At 42.4% G+C, this 19,327-nt stretch overlaps 1 protein-coding gene across 2 annotated transcripts in view; it reads left to right on the forward strand.

The window, feature by feature from the left end:
- VWC2 (von Willebrand factor C domain containing 2) overlaps positions 1-18,710 on the forward strand; it is a 124,493-nt gene extending 105,783 nt beyond the window's left edge. For both annotated transcript variants that reach the window (XM_018047448.1, XM_018047449.1), the window contains exon 4: positions 18,198-18,710. In XM_018047448.1, coding sequence (XP_017902937.1) covers positions 18,198-18,349 — 152 coding nt within the window. In that variant the 3' untranslated portion in view covers positions 18,350-18,710. The remainder of the gene's footprint in view (positions 1-18,197) is intronic.

A 19,327-nucleotide genomic window follows, 5' to 3' on the forward strand; every position in this document is an offset into this window, starting at 1 on the left:
TGGAGAATTTCTGTCTCAGGACATGGAGAGATGGAAGTACAGTTACCTAAGTATAGCCAATGATGTTCCGTAAACACTCTAACATTATCTGGGACTAGAGATAGAAAAGTAGATGGGATTTTTCTGTCTCCATACAGGTTCAACTGCAGTCTTGTATAAAACACAATAATAGTAACCTTATACTTTGACTTAATATTACCTTAAACTTGAGTATAAAAAAAAAATTCTGCGTCAGGTAATTCCAATATCTGAAGCAATTATGTTTCTATTCTTATGTGTTTTCTCCTTGTTGACTGACCTCCTTATGTGTTTATTCATTTTTATTATTTGCTACATACTCTCCGCAACATTGCAGAAATCATTTGAGACTAAAGATGATGTTGGGTTTCTGTTCGCATGTTCCAGCTTGCTCTACTGTGATCCAGCTGACCAAGGAGTGCTTCTGTCCCACGAGGGCCCAGCTACTCCTATTTCACTTTTACTTCCTAGGGGTAGCAATTCAGGGCCCTGACTCAAAGATGGTGGCCGGACTCAAACAAGGTGGCCTTTGCAAGCAGCTCTGCCCCAGCCCCAGTGGGCAGGCCCTGAGCCACAGTATTTGTGACGTAAAATGTCTCCTTCCTGGTGTACAGTGTATCTTTCTCTTTGGTTCTTGTGTCATTTCTTTCAACAGCTATTTTTTTCAGTAAGCTTTCGCTGTCTTTGTTAATATTATTTCTTAGAATCTTTCGGTGTGATCACTGTTGTCAATGGATTGTTTTCTTACTTCCTTTTTCAAAAGGAGAGTTATTTGGTTTTCTGTGCGTCTCATCTTAACCAGCAGCAGGATGTTAGACTCCTCGGTGGTTTCCCAGTATTTGTTGAGTGATTTCATTCTTTGCCCCTTTTCATTTTCTACAGCCTTCAAGTATAAATAAAACAGTTATGAGAGGGGACATGGTGTTTTAGTCCTTGTTTTTTGCATTTTTTCAGTCCTTGATTTTAACTGAAATGATTTTAGTGTCTTATCATTTAAGAAGATAATTCTAATTAGATTTTTTGGTAAACTAGTTTATTTTAAATTTACAAACTTTTCTGCTTTTGCAATATTTTACTAAGTATATCTGCTAAATTTGATCATATTATCTTATGATAAAATTTATATATATTAATATAAAACATATTAATAAATTTTCTAATTTTATCCATACTTGCATTTCTCAGTCCATCATTATTGTCTTTATTAGGCTTCCGTAGTAAAGTTTTCCTGACTTCCTGGGAGGTAGTCTTCATTTTTTCCTATGACAGGATAATTTAAATAGCCCTGGGGTTAAAGCTTACTTTAAAATCAACTGTTAGTTTACCTGGCCTTGGTATCTTTTTTGAATAGCAGTCTTTTAATCCATCTTTTCTATGGTAATTGATCCATTCAAATGTTTCACCCTTTGCTGGTTCCTTTTCAATTGTCTGGGGGCCTTGGTCTTGCTGGAAGTATGCATTCGTGACCCTGGTTCTTCTGGGCCGAGGGAGCCAGTTTTGTTTCACTTGCATGCAGATGTCCTCAGGCTTTAGAAGCTACTGGTTCAAGAAGCGAAGATGCATGAGCCTGAGGAGACAAGAATAGCTTTGGCCCCAGCTCTCCAAGTCTTTTTACTAGTTCACAGCTTTGGAGTGCTGCCCACCTAGCAACTCCACTTTATCTGACAATGCAGCTTGCCCAACTTGAGAAATTCATAAGACCAGGGGAGAAATTGTTTTGGGGGTAAGAGGAAACCTGGAATAGCAGTGAACTATTTGTTTAAAACAATAAAAGCTCATTAGCTCAAACCTCTACCCCACCTCTACCCTTGGGCAAGATGTCCGTTTGTCTTCTGTCATGACGTTAGCTGTTTGGGTTGTCTTGGAAATAATTAGGAGACTCAAGATAGGTGTTACTAGACCCACAAAATGTGTGCCATGGTTTTATTGCAGAGGAAGAAAGTTTCCTTAAGTTCTTCTGGCTGGTCTAATAGTTAAACAGACATGAGACAGATTAACAGGAAAAAATAAAGAAAGTATAATAACCTGTATACATGGGAGAGACCCAGGAAGGCTGAGTCACTCACTGCTGCTGCTAAGTCACTTCAGTCATGTCTGACTCTGTGCAACCCCATGGACTGCAGCCCACCAGGCTCCTCCGTCCATGGGATTTTCCAGGCAAGAGCACTGGAGTGGGCTGCCACTGCCTTCTCCAGAGTCACTCACTAAAATGGTCAAATCCCTCACCTTAAATACCATCTTCAAGTAAAGACAGAAGAGGATGTTGGGGGTAGGACTTCATAGTGGAGGAAGGCAATTCACATGAAGAGGGAAAAGAAAACAAGTGGGTGCTCAGTCGTGTCCGACACTTTGCATCCCCATGGACTGTAGCCCACCAGGCTCCTCTGTCCATGGGATTCTCCAGACAAGAATACTGGAGTGGGGTTCCATGCCCTCCTCCAGGGGATCTTCCTGACCCAGGATGCAAATCTGTGTCTAGGTGTACCTCCTACCTTATAGGTGGAATCTTTACCACTGAGCCATGGGGGAAGCCCGGTGAAAGAAAATGCTGATGAGCCTATGTCTGCTGGGTCAGTGCAACACAGTGAACTCTGATGTCTGGGCCCTGCCCATTCACCCCAGTCCACCCCTCACCCCAGTTCTTTGCAGACTCATCCCTCCCTGGCGATGCTCTGATCCAGTCCCTTTATCTCAATTCTTTAGGCAGCTAAAGAGGAGGCAAAAATAAACTCTTCTGAGTCTTCTGTTTCTTCAAAATAATCAGCCTAAATTAACCCTCATGCCAAAGAAACACATTTAGGGGGGACAAATTGTTTTTCCCAACAGTTTGTTTTTTAGTTTTTAAAATTTTTATTTATATAGTTTCACTAGACAGAGTTGCAGCATGCGGGATCTAGTTCCCCAACCAGGGATTCAGCCCTGGGCCCTTGCATGGGGAGCCAGGAGTCTTAGCCGCTGGATCGAGAGGGAAGTCCCCCAGCAGTTTCCTTCAGACATTCTTACTGTTTCCGTCCAGAATGCTTTGCTTGTGTCCATGAAACATGCCACCATGGTACTGCTCTGCTGCTGCTGCTGCTGCTGCTGCTGCTGCTGCTGCTGCTGAGTCGCTTCAGTCGTGTCCGACTCTGTGCGACCCCATAGACGGCAGCCCACCAGGCTCCCCCGTCCCTGGGATTCTCCAGGCAAGAACACTGGAGTGGGGTGCCATTTCCTTCTCCAATGCATGAAAGTGAAAAGTGAAAGTGAAGTCGCTCAGTTGTGGCCGACTCTAGCGACCCCATGGACTACAGCCCACCAGGCTCCTCCGTCCATGGGATTTTCCGGCAAGAGTACTGGAGTGGGGTGCCACTGCCTTCTCCGTGATACTGCTCTAGGATGTATCATTTCCCTTAAATATCTTTCATTCAGTTAGATTTATATTAGCATAACCATAAATTAGCTATGAAGGGAAGTTTCTCTTTCCTTAATGATGACTGAAATTATTTTGACTTAATAATAATTTTAACTGAAATAATCATAAATTTATTGTTGTACTATTAGAGATCTATATCCAGAGTTGAATCTATAGATTTATTTAGAAACAAAGAACAAATACTAAAATTACTAAAATAAAAGTTTATTTTTTGGCATAATCTCTGATTAAGTTTTTCTATTCCTTGTTGAAATTTATCTTGAAGATAAATTTATTTTCACATCATTTTATGTACCCAAGAGAAAAAGAAAACAGCCCCTAGATCAACACTGAAGTACCACCTGCTTGCTTAACTGCTGCTCGCAGAATTTTTTTTCTGTTTTAGAAATTATTTAACATGGAGAATGATTGTATATGAATATATAAGAGTAGATTTACATATACCCAAAAAATTGAACTGGCGATGCAATCAATATTTGTTCTACTTTTTTATTAATTGAATAGAAAACAAAACTAATGGGAGGTAATTTTCCCTTCCAGGGAAGTTGTGCAGACTTTACAAAGAGAAATAGGAGGACAGATCCCTGGAATGTTCTCTCTGTTCTGCAGAGCCTGGCTTCCTCCCCCACCCCCATGCTCCTGCCCCCCTTGCATTAACCATTTACATGTAGATGACGGCAATAAAACACAAGTTAGAAAGGAGTATAACATGCTACTATTTCATGTCTGTAAACCATCTGCTGTTTTCATTTTTGTGTTCTCTTCCAGTCTTTTTCCCCATCCGTCAGTTCAGTTCAGTCGCTCAGTCGTGTCCGACTCTTTGTGACCCCATGGCAGCACACCAGGCCTCCCTATCCATCACCATCTCCCAGACTTCACTCAAACGCACGTCCTTTGAGCCGGTGATGCCATCCAGCCATCTCATCCTCTGTTGTCCCCCATAGGTCCCCATAATTCAGAGTGTCACTATGATAGTTTGGATACAACTATGCAAGGTTTGTAGGGGAAGAGAGGAGGGAGGCAGCAGGAGGGAGGGAGAGGTAGATGGGGAAGGAGAGACAGGAAAGGTTTAGGAACCAAGCCCTTGCGTCCAGTGTCTTGAAAGCTTGTAGTGTCCCCGCCCCCAGACTGCAGTTGAGGAGACTAGTGTGGGTCTCTTAAAGCCCTGAGATCAGAATAGTCTCATTCCAGAAGCACAAGCAAAAAAATATTAAAAGGAATCAGATTCTTTAATTTCTTAAAGGGAATTGAGGTGATCTATAAGCTGCGTCTACATCTCTTTTTTGTCTGCATTTTCCTGCCCCTCATCGGCCCTGAAGCAGCAGTCCATGCCCACCCTGTCCTCTCAACATGTCTAAAAGTGTGTTATGTCCCTGCTCTCTGCCTACCCCACCACCAACCTTGTTACCTGGATTTTGTCTTCCTCATTGTGCTGATCCGGACCCTCTGAGATAGACACCAAGACAGGATTAGACAGACAGGGGATTTTCAAAAAGAATCAGCTCTGAGGAAATGAAGAGGGAGGCCCTGGAGCGGTCTGACCCTGAGGAGAGAGGGAAAAATGAGCTCATCTGAACCGACAAGCAGAAACCCGGTCTAGGGAGACTTCTCCCAGATCAGTGACTGGACATGAAAGCAAGGCCCTGCCATGGAGAAGCAGCTCAGGCTGATGGACATGTGGCCAGGTGCCCTGTGGATCCAAAAACAGAAACTCACATGCAAAAGTAAATGTACCAAATAAAATAAAATAAATGTACTAAACAAAACAGGGAAAAAAATGGAATAGAGGTAATTTGAGTTTTCAAAATAAATGAAAAGAATGACCTATCTATGAAATTAGATTTAAAATAGGGAGATTAGGAAACCCATTAGAAAATTAAAGTCTTATTTGCTAATGTTTAAAAAATGCAGTGGCAAACACATAGGATTGAAGTGAGCTAGCTCAGAGGTATGGATGGGCAAACGGTGTAAAGATGGAAAGGGCCATGAAGACAGGGAAGTCAGGAAGAGCATCAGGACAGTGAACTCATGAGCACAAATTAACCCCAGAAAGGTTCCTGTTGAAGAGACATTTGGGTTTGTTACTGGAAATGGCTCCCTGAGCATCAGTGGAAAGCACTGAAGAGAGTCCAATATGTCAACAGAAACTAGTTAATGTTTGAATTTCTAGAATTACGAAAGAAAAGAGTCCAACAACTGTTCAGCAGAAGGGAATTAGAACTTCGGAATTTGTAACATTCTCAGTGTATCCATATTTCAAAAATGAGAAAGCTGGTTCTAAAGAGAAGACTAAAGATGCAGCTGAAACCACTTGATAAAGTGATCCTGGTGACTCTTGGACTTAATCGGCTACCCCAGTAAAAGCCAGGAATAGAGACGGGTTATATTAGCAGGAACATGGCCAGTCTGAACTAAAGGGACAGAGAGAAAAGAGCAGAATGAAGAGATTCTACATAAGAAAGCCTCGAGCTCGTCAGCTGTGAACGTGTACTAGTCCTCAAGGAATTCACTGTCTTAAATATTTCCGTTCCTAAACAAGGATAAAAATAAATCAAGCAAAGTTTCCAACAGAGAGGGAAAAACAGAAAGTCTAAAAATAACACAGAAGTTAGTAGCTTATCAAACAAATAGAAAGATAGTGAATTAGAAAATTTTTTAAAAATAGAAATGATAAAAGAACCATCTCTGTGACCAGAAAATAAAATTATAACTGGTAACATGTCAAATTAAAAAAAAAGATGAAAAACATTAAATTGATAAAATTAGGACTTGCCAGTGGCTCAATGGTAAAGAATCTGCCTGCAATGCAGAAGATACAGGAGACCACGGTTTAACCCCTGGGTCGGGAATATCCCGTGGAGGAAAGTACAGCAACCCACTCCAGTATTCTTGCCTGGAGAATCCCATGGACAGAGGACCCTGGCAGGCTACCGTCCTCAGGGTCGCAAAGAGTCTGACACAAGTGAGCACATATGCAGTCATGCACACACACAGTTTGATAAAATTAGGGAATATAAGGAGGAGATAATAGTGGTAAGGGCTGAATTTAAAGTTATAGGAGAATACTTTGTCCAACTGTAACTTTTATTAAACTCTCAATGAAGTGGAATATGTCTGGGTTTACTAAAAATGTCTCATAATTTCCTGCTTTGTGTGCCATAAGATTTGTCTTTCCATAGAATTGACCAGAATTATCAAATGTCATGTTAATGGCACTGTTCTCTGACTTGAACAGCCTGGGTTTTGTGCCCACATGGTCGGTCACATCTGCCTCCAAGTCTGCGGCTCCATCCAGAGTCACGTGTTTGCAGCTCCAGGGTGGACGCGGTGACTGTATAAATGGTGCTCCTATTTCCTGGGTCTTCTTTCCTTCTCCTTTTGTATCTGAGAGCCACCTGCTAAACATTTTCCAGACCATCACTAGATCTCCTTTCAGCTCTTCTCTGCTTAGGTTGGATCCTGGCTCCTGTGACACGGAGACAGTACTTGGTTTCCTTTTCCTTACTTGTTCACAGTAACTTCGTGTTGATCCATGTGGTTAGCTCTGTGGCTGTTGTTTAGCTGCTCAGTGGTTTCCTAAATCCAGTTCTCTTTCAGATATCAATTTATGTGTAAAACAGGGTGAGGAAAACTCTGGTTCCAATACATTTTGTGCCATTATGAATATAGATTTTTTTTTCTAATTCATAACATTATTACTGATTGCACAGCTTACCATTCAAAATCAACGAGATCCTCTAGGCCTTTGGAGAAGCCCAATATGGTGATGGTGGTGGGGGTCCACCCAATCCAGGAACCACCTTGGGGCTGGCTCAGAATCCCATCATGCCTGGATGGATGGGCTGCATGGACCAGCCGACTCTACTGCTGTCCTCTTGTGGAACTGCAAGACCAGGAGTTCACGGGACAGGTATCTTTTGTTGCTGCTGGCGCATCCCAGGGGGCTGTCCTCACATTTCTGATCTCACCACATTCACTTCACAGGTATTGCCGGGAGCCCAGTCTTCTAGATCAATGATACCTTTTTCTGCTCTGCCTCATCTTTTTAGCAAACCCTCTACTGAATTCTTAATTAGTTATTGCATCTTGCAGTTTCAACTTTTTCAGTATAGGCAGTTCTGAGTGAAATTCTCCAACTTTTCTTCCGTTTTTCTGGATCACATTAATCTATTACTTTAAAAAACCTTCTGTAATAGTCACCTGGTCTCTCATTTCCTATTTTGTGTCTCTTGGCTTGGGGTTATTTCTTGGCTTACCTGGCTATTTTTAATTAAATGACAGATACTGCGAAGGACATTGTACAGGCTCTGCATGGAGCCTCTGGGCTGACAGAATACAGGAGGGCACAGTGATCTGGCTAAGGATGGATGTGAGGCTTTGTTCAGGCATGTCTTTCCCACCGCTCTCCCTCCCCTTCCTAGGGCACAGCCTTTCTGAAGTCTTGGTTGAAAACCCCTGCTGTTTGTCAGGGCCCCTCCACTCTCCCTCCTGAGCACTGCAATCCTGGTGGGTCTCTGCAAGCTCCAGCCGCCCAGCCACTGCTTTCTGCTTGGGTTCTGCTTGTCTTGCCTGGCACATCGCAGCTCTGCAGTCTGTAAATGCCTGTAAGGAAAATTCCTCTATTCCCTCTCAAATCCCAGCTGTCCTGGCAGCTCCAATGCTGACTCCCATCTCCCAGCTCAGTCAGAAGGCTGCCACCTTGAGCTCCTTTTTCAACAGATATGCGTCTCTGCTCCAGATCCTGCAAAGACCCTGAGCACTGGGGCTGAGTGTGGAGTTCAGTTCAGTGAACCTGCCTTTTCTTTGACGGCTAGACCTCCAAGTCCTTTGCTGCCTGACATCGTCAAACCATTTTTTTTTTAATCCATGTATATTTTATCCAAACCTTAGAGTTGATCTCAGTAGGAGAGTTTTTCATACACTCTATCATGCTGTGAATGGAAAATGTTGCTGCCAAGCAAAGGATACTGCAGCCATCAAGCCATCATCACGTTACAGCTTCCCCTAAGGCAAGGCCTTAGGGCACTCGGGATGGAGACAAACAGGCTGCCCGCCTGGCAGCCTGGCAAGCCCTCAGCCGCTGCCGCTCCCCCACCTTGGTGCATCCTGATGAGACTCAGGATGAGAGAGCACAGGACACTGGCCCCAGATAGCTGAGGTTCAGATCAAAGGGATGACTTCAGCGAGCCCAGACTCTTGCACCTTTCCCTTGGTAGAAAAGCACTGAATTCCTTAACCTGGGATATCCAGTTTTCTTTAATTAATAGTAATCTTTTGATGCTCCAACTCCCTGGTCTTGTTTATAAAATCCCTGTATATCCTGCCCGACCACCTGTTACCTCTTCTGAACCTCACATTTATCTGAGAGGCTGTGTCCCAGGCTGAAGTCCTCAGTGTTGTCTACCAAATACAACATAATTCTCAACTTTTAGGTTGTGCTTTTTTTTTTTTTCATTCAACACTGACTATTCCCAAATGAGTAAGGAGAAGATGATAAGGAGCCCTGTAGGATAGTGTTGACTGAAAAAGTATACACAGCCTAGAAGTTGAGTTATGTTTTACCCAGTGGGAACTTTTAGGACTTTAAGTCCAGGAGATAGCATGTCAAGTGACCCTGAGAGAACTGTTCTGAGGAGGCAAGGGGAGGAGAAAGGTTATATTGAAGTTTTGCAGCAAAGGACAGGTAGTGTGAACATCAAAAGATTATTGTGAACTAAAGAAAATCAGATATCCCAAGTTAAGGAATTTAGCACTTTTCTATGTATGGGAAGATGCAAGAGTCTGAGCTCACTGAAATCAATCCTTTGTACGCGGCCCAGCTATCTGGGGCCAGTATCCTGTGTTTCCACATCCTGAGTTTCCTCAGGGCTCACCATAGGGAATGGCTGCAGTCTGATGGCTGCTAGAAGGCAGGTATTCCTTCCGTCCTGAGTTTTCTGAGGGCTCACCAGCTCACCGTCTGTAGTGGCTGGAATTCCTGGTGACTGTGACATCTTTGTGATTCCATCCTGATATGACAGGAAATATTCCATTTCTTGTTTGTTTACTCTCCGTTTTTTCTACAAGAGATGCCTGAGTATTAACTGCAAGGTGGAAAAATTGAGGTGAAGAATGTTCACACTACAAATATTAGATTCTGGAGATCTTTTGTTCAGACCCCCTCAACACGCAGATGGGAAAGTTGAAACTTAGAGAAATCAAGAGATTTGAATTCAGGTTGCATATCTGACTTTCTTTTGCAAAACATATATCTTTCTCTGCAAAGTTTCTGGTATAATCTAATAAGCCAGCTGGCCCTCCTAGTTCAGAATCCCACATGTGAATGATGACCACAGGGTACATACACATTTTCCACTGCCAAAGGCCTTCTAAGGCTTACTGAATTCAGATAGAATATTTAGAGGTTACGTTAATTGTTTTCATTTATTTCCAATTTACACCATCTCTTCCAATATAGTTTTAGTGGTCACTGTGGAAAGCTGATGAGGGAGGCTTGAGCTCCTGGGACTCACTATCCACTCTTGGGGTGCAGGCAGGACCCAAAGGGATGCTCATGAGCATCCCCAGATTCCATCTAGGCCACCAGCCTGCAGCCACCTCCTGGTTTCCTCTCCTGTGATAGCTCTGAGTCCCCAGGCCCTGGGACCTCCTCCTTCAAAGGACCAGTCTACTGGCCAAGGTCCCAGATTCTGACAGCATTTTCTGTCTTCTCCTGCTTTCCTCTGATCCCACACACAAGGTGCAAACATTCACCTACTTGAGGAAACACAGGTGCTGCGGCCAGGCTGTTTAAATGATTCATCCTCTTACTCTGGTAGTTAGGCCTACCTTTATTCAATACGATGCAAGACAGCAAAAGAGACACAGATGTAAAGAACAGACTTTTGGACTCTGTGGGAGAGGCAGAGGGTGGGATGATTTGGGAGAATGGCATTGAATCATGTATAATATCATGTAAGAAACGAATCGCCAGTCTAGGTTCGATACAGGATACAGGATGCTTGGGGCTGGTGCACTGGGATGACCCGGAGAGATGATATGTGGAGGGTGGTGGGAGGCTGGGAACTTATGTACACCTGTGGTGGATTCATGTCAATGTATGGCAAAACCAATACAGTATTGTAAAGTAAAAAAAATAAAAAATAAAATAAAATCCCTCAGCCACTAAAAAAAAATAAAAATAAAAAAATGTAAAAAAAAAAATATGATGGCACATCATCAAGTTTAGCCTTCAAAATAGAAGCCTCAGTAGTATCACGAAGAGTGGAAGAAATGGCATGCCAGGAAATAATCCTTTTCCAAGTACCAGTAATATATCTGTCACCTGCCATTCCAGTAAAGAATAAATTTGGGGCCACCAAGGCATCGGCCACCGTAGCTGCCCCCTCAGCCCGACACGAACCCTCTGGGTGGATTCAGGATGGAGAAAATCAGGACGATGGCCCTAGGTAGCTAAGATGCACATCAAAGGGATGCTTTCAGTGAGCCCAGACTCTTGCATCTTCCCATACACATGAAAGGGCTAAAATCACTAACTTGTGATGTTTGGATTTTGTGATTAGCATAATCTTTTGATGTTCAACTACATATTTTTTTCAGCAAAAATTCCCATGTGTCCTGGCTCCTCCTTTATCTCTTCGGAACAGACCCTTGGAGTTCACTGAGAGGCTGCTTCCCAGGCTACAGTCCTCAAAAACGTGCCAAATGAAACATAATTGCAACTTTTAGACTGTGCATTTTTTAGTTGACATATCTAAAGTCACCTGAAACATACACAAGGTCAGCTGCCCTGGTTTCTCTTCCTCAGTGTTCACTCTCCGAGGAGGAAGAAGAGCCCCCAGGTACCCATTTGGGCCCTTCTTCATTAACATCCTGTCTTCCTGTGACTCACCAGTCCCTGTAAAATCTACACCATGTTGGCAGCTTACCCATCAATATAGCCACAGGAATTTTATTTTTCTTGAGTCAATTTATTATTTTATTCTAAAATTGTCACTCAGGTATACCTGTCCTGAGCTCTGGCTCTGTGTAGGTGCAGTGTTGGACCCTGGGATGCAACTCCAAGGTGATCATGGCTCTGGCTCCCAGGAGCTCCCCATCGGGGCCAAGGGGAGTACAGGGAGCAGGGGGCATGGCGACAGGCAAGAGACACAGGAGCAGCTGGGAGGAATGCTTAATTACAGGTGTCAGCGATCCAGGCTGGGTTTGAAATTCATGAGTCTCAGCCTAGTTTATTGTTAGTTCAGTGAATGCACCTATCTTGGGCTGGGTTGTACTAATGTTTACTGAGAAAAAAAAAAAAAAAAGCACAACCTAGAAGTTGAGAATGATGTTTTATTTGATGGACAAAACTGAGGACTTAATCTCAGGAATCAGCCTCTCAGGGTAATCTGAGGGACTTCTCTGAGGAGGTAAGGAAGGAACCAGGATATATAGGAACTTTTGCAACAGAGACAAGGTGGTCAGAACATCAAAAGATTACTGTTAATTAAGGAAAACCAGACATCTCAAGTTAAGGAATTTATCACTTTTCTGTTTGTGGGAAGATGCAGGGTCTGGGCTCACTGAAATCATTCCTTTGATCCACACCTTAGCTACCTGGGGCCAGTCCTGGGCTTTCTCAACCTGAGTCTCCTCTGGGTCCATCTTTGGGGGTGGGGTGGGGTGGCAGCAGTGGATGAGGGCTAGACGGTGGGCTTCCTGTCTCCATGCTGTGTTCCCCCAGGGCTCACATCTGGTGGCTGTAATGTGATGGTTTGATGGCTGCAGCACCCTTTGTGTAATGATATGGCAGCCACACCTTTTTACTCACATTGGTAATTAGGACAAAGCTGGGGACTCAACACAGACTCCCTTTCGGGAGATTTGATTTGGGCCCATAACTGGGGGAGAGACCTCCTTGTCTTCCAGCCTCTCCACTGGCACCTCGGGGCCTGGGCTGGGCCTGACACTAACTGTTCTGACACTGTGTGTCAGTCACAGTGAAGGGGTGCCCATATGAATGGGGTCCAGGTGATGTGAACAACAGCCACCCCCCACCATGACCCCCCTGCTCTGAAGTCAGAAGGACACAGAAAAGCTCAGCTCAGCAATGCTCATCAGCTGCCTACTTGCACAACTGTTCTTCAGCAAGAAAACATTATATGATGTGTGCATTCTGAAATCAGCCATTTTTAGCCTGAGGGTCCTTGAATAATGGCCGGGCCAGATCAACAGAATTTAATGTATCAGTAATTAGTTATGAGTCATGTGACTTGGACTAATGGTCTAAATCTCATTTCCGTATTTATAAAACTCTGCATGCTTCGTATTTCTTCTAAAGTACCATATAAATAAGAAAGTTAGATATCATAGTTATATTAGTTAGTCAAGATTAAAATCTATTTTTCTCTATTTCCTACTTTCTAATGAAGGTTTATTTGACACTGAATAACTGTGGTGACCAGAATCTGCTTCTGTATGTCACGGTTCTCTTCAGTGACTTATATTTTAGTTCATCAGATTCTCATATGTGGTATTTTTTCTCAAGTCTCTTAGTGGTTCTTGGGCTGCAGGTCTATAATATTAAAGTAAGTGTTCCATGAAAATGAAAAGACAACAACTACACATCAAAACTTATGCGACCACAGCTACAGTAGATTTGAAAGGGAAATGTATGGAAGTAAAACTTACACTTGAAAAGAGGAAAATTCTCAAATTGATAATATAATCCACCAACTCAAGAAACTAGAAAAAGAAAAGTAAACGAACTAAAATAATAGAAAGAATAAAATAGTAAAGAGAAGAACTAAAAGCAAAACCGAACACCAGTTTCGAAAACTAATGAAATAAAAAGCTGGTTTTCCAAGAGCAATAAAACTGATAAAACACCAGCAAGACATAGGGAAAAAATACAGAAGATGCAAACTACTAAGATCAGGAACAAAACAGGAGACGTGATGGGTCTCACAGAAATTAAGAGGATTATAAAGGAGAACTAACAACAGTTCTGCACACATGCATTTACCAGTTTAGAAGTTATGAACCAACTTCTTGAAAAATATGAGCTGCCTCAACTTACTCAATATGATACAGATAATCTGTATGAAGGGTGATTCCCTGGTGGCTCAGATGGTACAGAATCTGCTTGCAACACAGGAGATCCAGATTCAATCTCTGGGTTGGGGAGATCCCCTGGAGAAGGGAATGGCTACCCACTCTAGTATTCTTGCCTGGAGAATTCCATGGACAGAGGGGCCTGGTGGGCTACAGTCCATGGGGTTGCAAAGAGCAACACTATTGAGCAACTAATTTTTTAATCTGTGTAAAAGCTATTAAAGAACTTGAATTCATAATTTTAAAACTCCCCTCAAAACTCCAGGTCCTACTGTTTTCACTGGAGAAAAATACCAAACATTTAAAGAATTAATATCACTTCTATCAAGCCTTCCAGCAATAGAAGAGGAGGAAATAATTCCCATCTCATTCTATGAAGTCAGTATTATCTTGATACCACAACTCAACAAAACAATATTTTTTAAAAGTACAAATCAGTATCTTTAATGAATATGTGCTAACACAATGTCTCAACAAAATATCAGCAAGTCAAGTGCAACAATATATAAAATGAATTTTATGCTATGACCATGTGGGATTGTTTTCTCCAGGAATGCAAAATGGGCTCAAAAATCTATCTATAGGATTTCCAGTCACCTTTTCTTCCTAAACACAAGTGAGAACCTCAACAAACTGAAACATCAGTAATATTTTTTAGATCCATCAGAAAAGTAAGATCACAAAGCAAACTGAATCCCCCTAAAATTGCAGACATAGAGACAAATATAGTGTCACAACTCAGCAGAGCAGAGACCTCCATAGGAATCAGAGCCCGGTAGGGAAACATAACTTGTACTTGATGAAAACCTAACCTGGGTTTTCAACTCTGAGTTTGAGGTGATGAAACAGCTCTGTCCTGGTTCTGGTGGTGGTCACATGGAGCTACACCTGTGATAAATGACACAGACGTGTACACACCCACTGTACCCATCAGTTCCTTTGATGTATGTGTGTGAGTACATCTATCTATACATATATGGGGATCCCCGCATAGCTCAGTCAATAAAGAATCCGCCTGCAGTGCAGGAGACCTGGATTCCAACTTCTGGTCGGGAAGTTCCCTGGAGAAGGAAATGGAAACCCACTCCAGTATTCTTGCCCGGGAAATCCCATGGACAGAGGAGTCTGGCCAGGTACAGAACAAGGGTTGCAAGAGTTGGACAAGACTTACTGACTAAAGCAACACCATATATGCATATATATATCTATATATATAGATAGATAGATAGATATAAAACATATATTTTATAGAGACGTATATAGAGATATATACAGAAAAATATAAATATCTATATAAATCTATCTATATAGATCTCTCTATATAAATCTATCTATATATAAATCTATATTTATATATCTATATAAATCTGAGCCACCAGGGAAGCCCATAAAATATATATATAAACCTATATAAAATATATGTATATATAAATTATATAGAATAAATTATATATATATATAATTTATTTTTTAAATTCTTCAGGGGTCAACATTATACAGCCTAACTCTGTGTCACTGATACAACCACACAGAGACAAGAAAAAGAGTTAAGTGACTTTTGAACAAAATGCACAAAGTTGGAACACAAATCCCTCTCCCCTTCTGTCAATCTTGCCATGTTGGACAAAACCATCCCCTCGTGGTGTGCATACCAACACAGATGGTTCTACAAGGTGTTGAGAAGGGGCTATAGGACATAATCCACATGAAACAATGGTCAAAAATGTAAGAATTTTGTCATAATAAAATTTTACCAGGAATTATAACTCTGTTTTAATTGCAGGCCTGGGAGATAAACCTCTGATGGTCCAGATGCTTGTAGCACTTTGCCCCGAAATTTATCCAGAGTTGATCTCAGTGAGGCTGAGAATCAGGGTTTCTTCTTACTATTCATCAATCAACAATAGGGAGATGACGTTATATGTATTTTGTTTTGTTTTGTTTTGTTTTTTTACTTTACAATACTGTATTGGTTTTGCCATACACAGTATTTTGAAAGCTTATAGAGCAAAGACTTTCTTATATGAGACAGTGTGAGTTGCTACATTCCCCTTCTCAGATCATGTGTTTAAATTACTTTTTTTGGCCTCACCATTGGGCTTACAGGATCTCAGTTCCCTGACCAGGGATTGAACTCGGGCCCACAGCAGTGAACGTGCCAGCTCTTAACCACTGGACTGCCAGGGAATTCCCCTAATTTTCCTTTTTGAACACTTGGTGTTTATGTGGGATTTTGCTTTTCCTCATGAGTACAGATATTACTAGGAGGCTGTCAGTGGTTTCTTGAGAGCCTGGCTCTACCATATCTCCTTGCCTGAAACAAATGATAACAAACACACTTCACATTTAAGCATTTCCTATACACGACGGGGTGAGGGGGCAGCATCCAAGTCCCCACTGACCACCTGTGTTGGGGGACACAGGGCCGCTGCCTCACATGAGCTCTGTGTACAGAAGTAGAGTGACCCCCCCAAGACAAATAAGAAGTGAAAAAGCCAAATACATAGTTAGGAGAATGTTACCTTTTGTGAAAGAAAGATGAATACTTTGTTTACTCTTTTAAAAAAAAGTTACCCTAGGGGATAAATTAGAACTAGTAAAAGTGGTTACTGCAGTGGCTGGGGTGGCAGGTGGCAGAGGAGGAAGGAAGATTGGAGGGGGAGGATACAGTGAAACAGATAAACCTCACTCCACACATCACTGTCCCTAGGACCACAGAGAGAGAAGACTGAGCGACTTGTGAATAAAATACATTGACTGTAAGAACTATAAAAATTTTTTTTCTTTACTAGGAGTAACACTTATGGTGTCATTTTAAAACATTTGTGTAACTGTGTAAGAGAGAAAATAGATGGATATGTTAATTGTTGTTATTATCATTATTATTTTGGCCATGTGGCATGTGAGATCTTAGTTCCCTGACCAGAGATTGAACCAGCGTTCCCCTGCAGTGGAAGCGGGGAGTCTTAACAACTGGACTGCCAGGAAATCCCAACATGTTTATGGTTTAATAAAGAGTCTCAGTGCAACAGAAGGTAGATAATTTAAAATCTAAGTATAATTGAGTTAATGGGATCACTCAAATAAATATGTTAAATTTGAACTGTTTCATTGTAAGAGAAAAGATATACATATATAAAATCTAAGAAGAAAGGATTTTGAATTCTAATAATGTACACTCGCAATTTAAAACCTCTGTGTGTGTGTGTGTGTGTGCCTTCCTACCTGTGCCCACTGAGAGGGGCTGGGGGCAATGTCACCGCAGTAATATCAGGCACTTGCAATAATCAGGTCTCGGATGCTCAAAATTCCTTTCTACCAAAGGACTCCTGGCCCCTCAGAGAAGAGGCTGATTCCAGAGGAGCTGAGGTGAGCTGAAACATGTTGTTGGTGTAGACATGGAGGAGGCTGAGAGCAGCTGACGGAGTTAGGCAAAGGACCTGGGAGCAGAGCAGCCTGACGTCTGGCCTCTCTCGCCAGCTGAATTTGGGATAATTGAATATAAAGACTGCAGTGGTTGCAAATCATTGACAAAGAAAGATCCAGAGTCCTACAGTGACCGCAGCCACTGAAACATGCGTACTCTGCTTAGAATTATTCTGACTAGAATTATAAAAAGGCCAGTTTTTATCCTGGAGTTTTAGTGAAGTAATTTATCTTTTTTAATTTTGTAAATTTTTTTGATGACTTGAAAAGTGTCACTGAATGTGGTTTGGTGTGAGCATATTGTCAGAGACTTTAGAAGCAAAGGAAGTAAGAACGAGCATGAGATCCCCGGGCTGAAACTCAGGGCCAGCACGTCTCTTCGGGCTGCAGTGAGGACGTAAGTCTTCATTTTAGAAGGTTTGGAGTCTGCACAGTTGTTCCCCTCTGAGTTGGGGGTGTGAACCGTAACATAGAAACCATTTGCTCCAATGGAAATAATTCACACTGGAAATCTCCCCGATACCCATCTCTTTGTGTCCTGGATTTTACATGGAATAAAATGCACGGTGCACCTCTGTTGGTAGAGAAGCTTGTACGGGGTGTGGATTGAGAATTGAAGGGTCCTCGGTTCTCCAGAAAGACTGCTGACAATGGACCCTTAGTCCCGGCTAAGCTGGTGCTTCTCAAAATGTGGCCCCAGACCAGCATCAGCATAACCTGGAACTTGTTATCCAAGCAGGTTCCATGGCTGCAGCCCAAACCTGTGAGTCAGAAGTCCTGGGGGTGGGAAGAGCAATAAGGGTTTCTAGAGTCATCCAGGTGGCTGTTCTATCCACTGACTTTTGAAACCTGCTCTAAGTATGTGGTGGTAACACTGAGTTTAGCTCAGTTTGATCAATATGCTTGTCTCTCCTAATAAGCCTGGTTCTCTGAAAGTCCCAATGAATCAAGTTTTTGTGTGATGACTTGGAATTAATTCAATCAAGCAATTGCAGATTTGGCCCCATAACAGAATAGTCTGTCGATGAAAGTCACAGGATTTTCACTTATAAAACTTTTCAACAACATGGCTTGCATTTCAGGAAAAAAGTGGGAGCAGTTCCTAGACTGAAACGGTAACTTTTTCACCGTCCTTCTTGAAAGAGAGTGGATAAAACCTGTAGGGGAGAGCAAAGCCCCCAGCTAAATCTGTGGTATACTTATGCACACGTGTCATACATCAGTACAGCCTGTTTCTTCTTTTCAGGCCCAAACTGCTTTGCGGAGACTGCTGTCATCCCTGCCGGGAGAGAGGTGAAGACAGACGAGTGCACCATCTGTCACTGCACCTACGAGGAGGGGACCTGGCGGATCGAGCGCCAGGCCATGTGCACCAGACACGAGTGCAGGCAGATGTAGGGCGGGCCGCTCGCGCCTCGGTGTCTGCTAGAACCCTGTCCCGCCGGGACCTTCTGGGCGACTCTGGGAGGCGCCGGCCAAATGCGTAAGACTTTCGATGAGGAATCGTGAAAAACTGCGGGTCCTTTTGCTTTTCTGGGTCACAAAGACTGCAAGAGAAAGAACTGGACATATTTCAAAACATCCACAAGAACTTTGGGCAAAAAAAAAATTCCGTCTCTAAATAAATGTGCTATTTTCACAGTAAGTACACTGAAGTCCACTATTATATATGAAATGTATTTCTATAATCCCTCTATTAGAGAGCTTCTATACATGTTTTCTATAGATACAGATTAAAAATGCTGTGTTGTCAACTGTCCGAGCTGTGTACCTGCATTTCTTTTTCAGTCCTGATTCCATCACACGAGGTTATTTGCAGTCGCTGATTCTCCTTCGAATCTTGAGAATATTGCACCCGTGAATGGATCATGAGATAAGAGAATGGATTTTTCCTGAGATCCTGTCCAAATTCTTTTTAACTTTTTATTTTACACTGGAGTATAGCTGATTAACAATGTTGTGATAGTTTCAGGTGGGATCCTGTCCAAATTGTTTCATTATAGAGATGGATATAGTGTTGATCCTTACATGAAAGTGAAAGTGAAGTCGCTCAGTTGTATCTGACTCTTTGCGACCCTATGGATTGTAGCCATGGAATTTTCCAGGCAAGAGTACTGGAGTGGGTTGCCATTTCCTTCTCCAGGGCAGTTTCCTGCCCCAGGGATCAAACCCAGGTCTCCCGCATTACAGGCAGAGGCTTTACCTCTGAGCCACCAGGGAAAGGATCCGGTCTAATTCACACAAATATTAGTACTTCCTTCTTGTAACTTTCTGCTTTTGTTATCTCCATGCTCAGTCATTTGGGAGATGCAGCTACAAAGGTAACTAGTACACCATTTTTCTGTTCATTCAGAGCTCCCACACCGTGGGCCATGG

This window comes from Capra hircus, chromosome 4 (genome assembly GCF_001704415.2).
Source record: "Capra hircus breed San Clemente chromosome 4, ASM170441v1, whole genome shotgun sequence".
Classification (NCBI taxonomy): Eukaryota; Metazoa; Chordata; class Mammalia; order Artiodactyla; family Bovidae; genus Capra; species Capra hircus.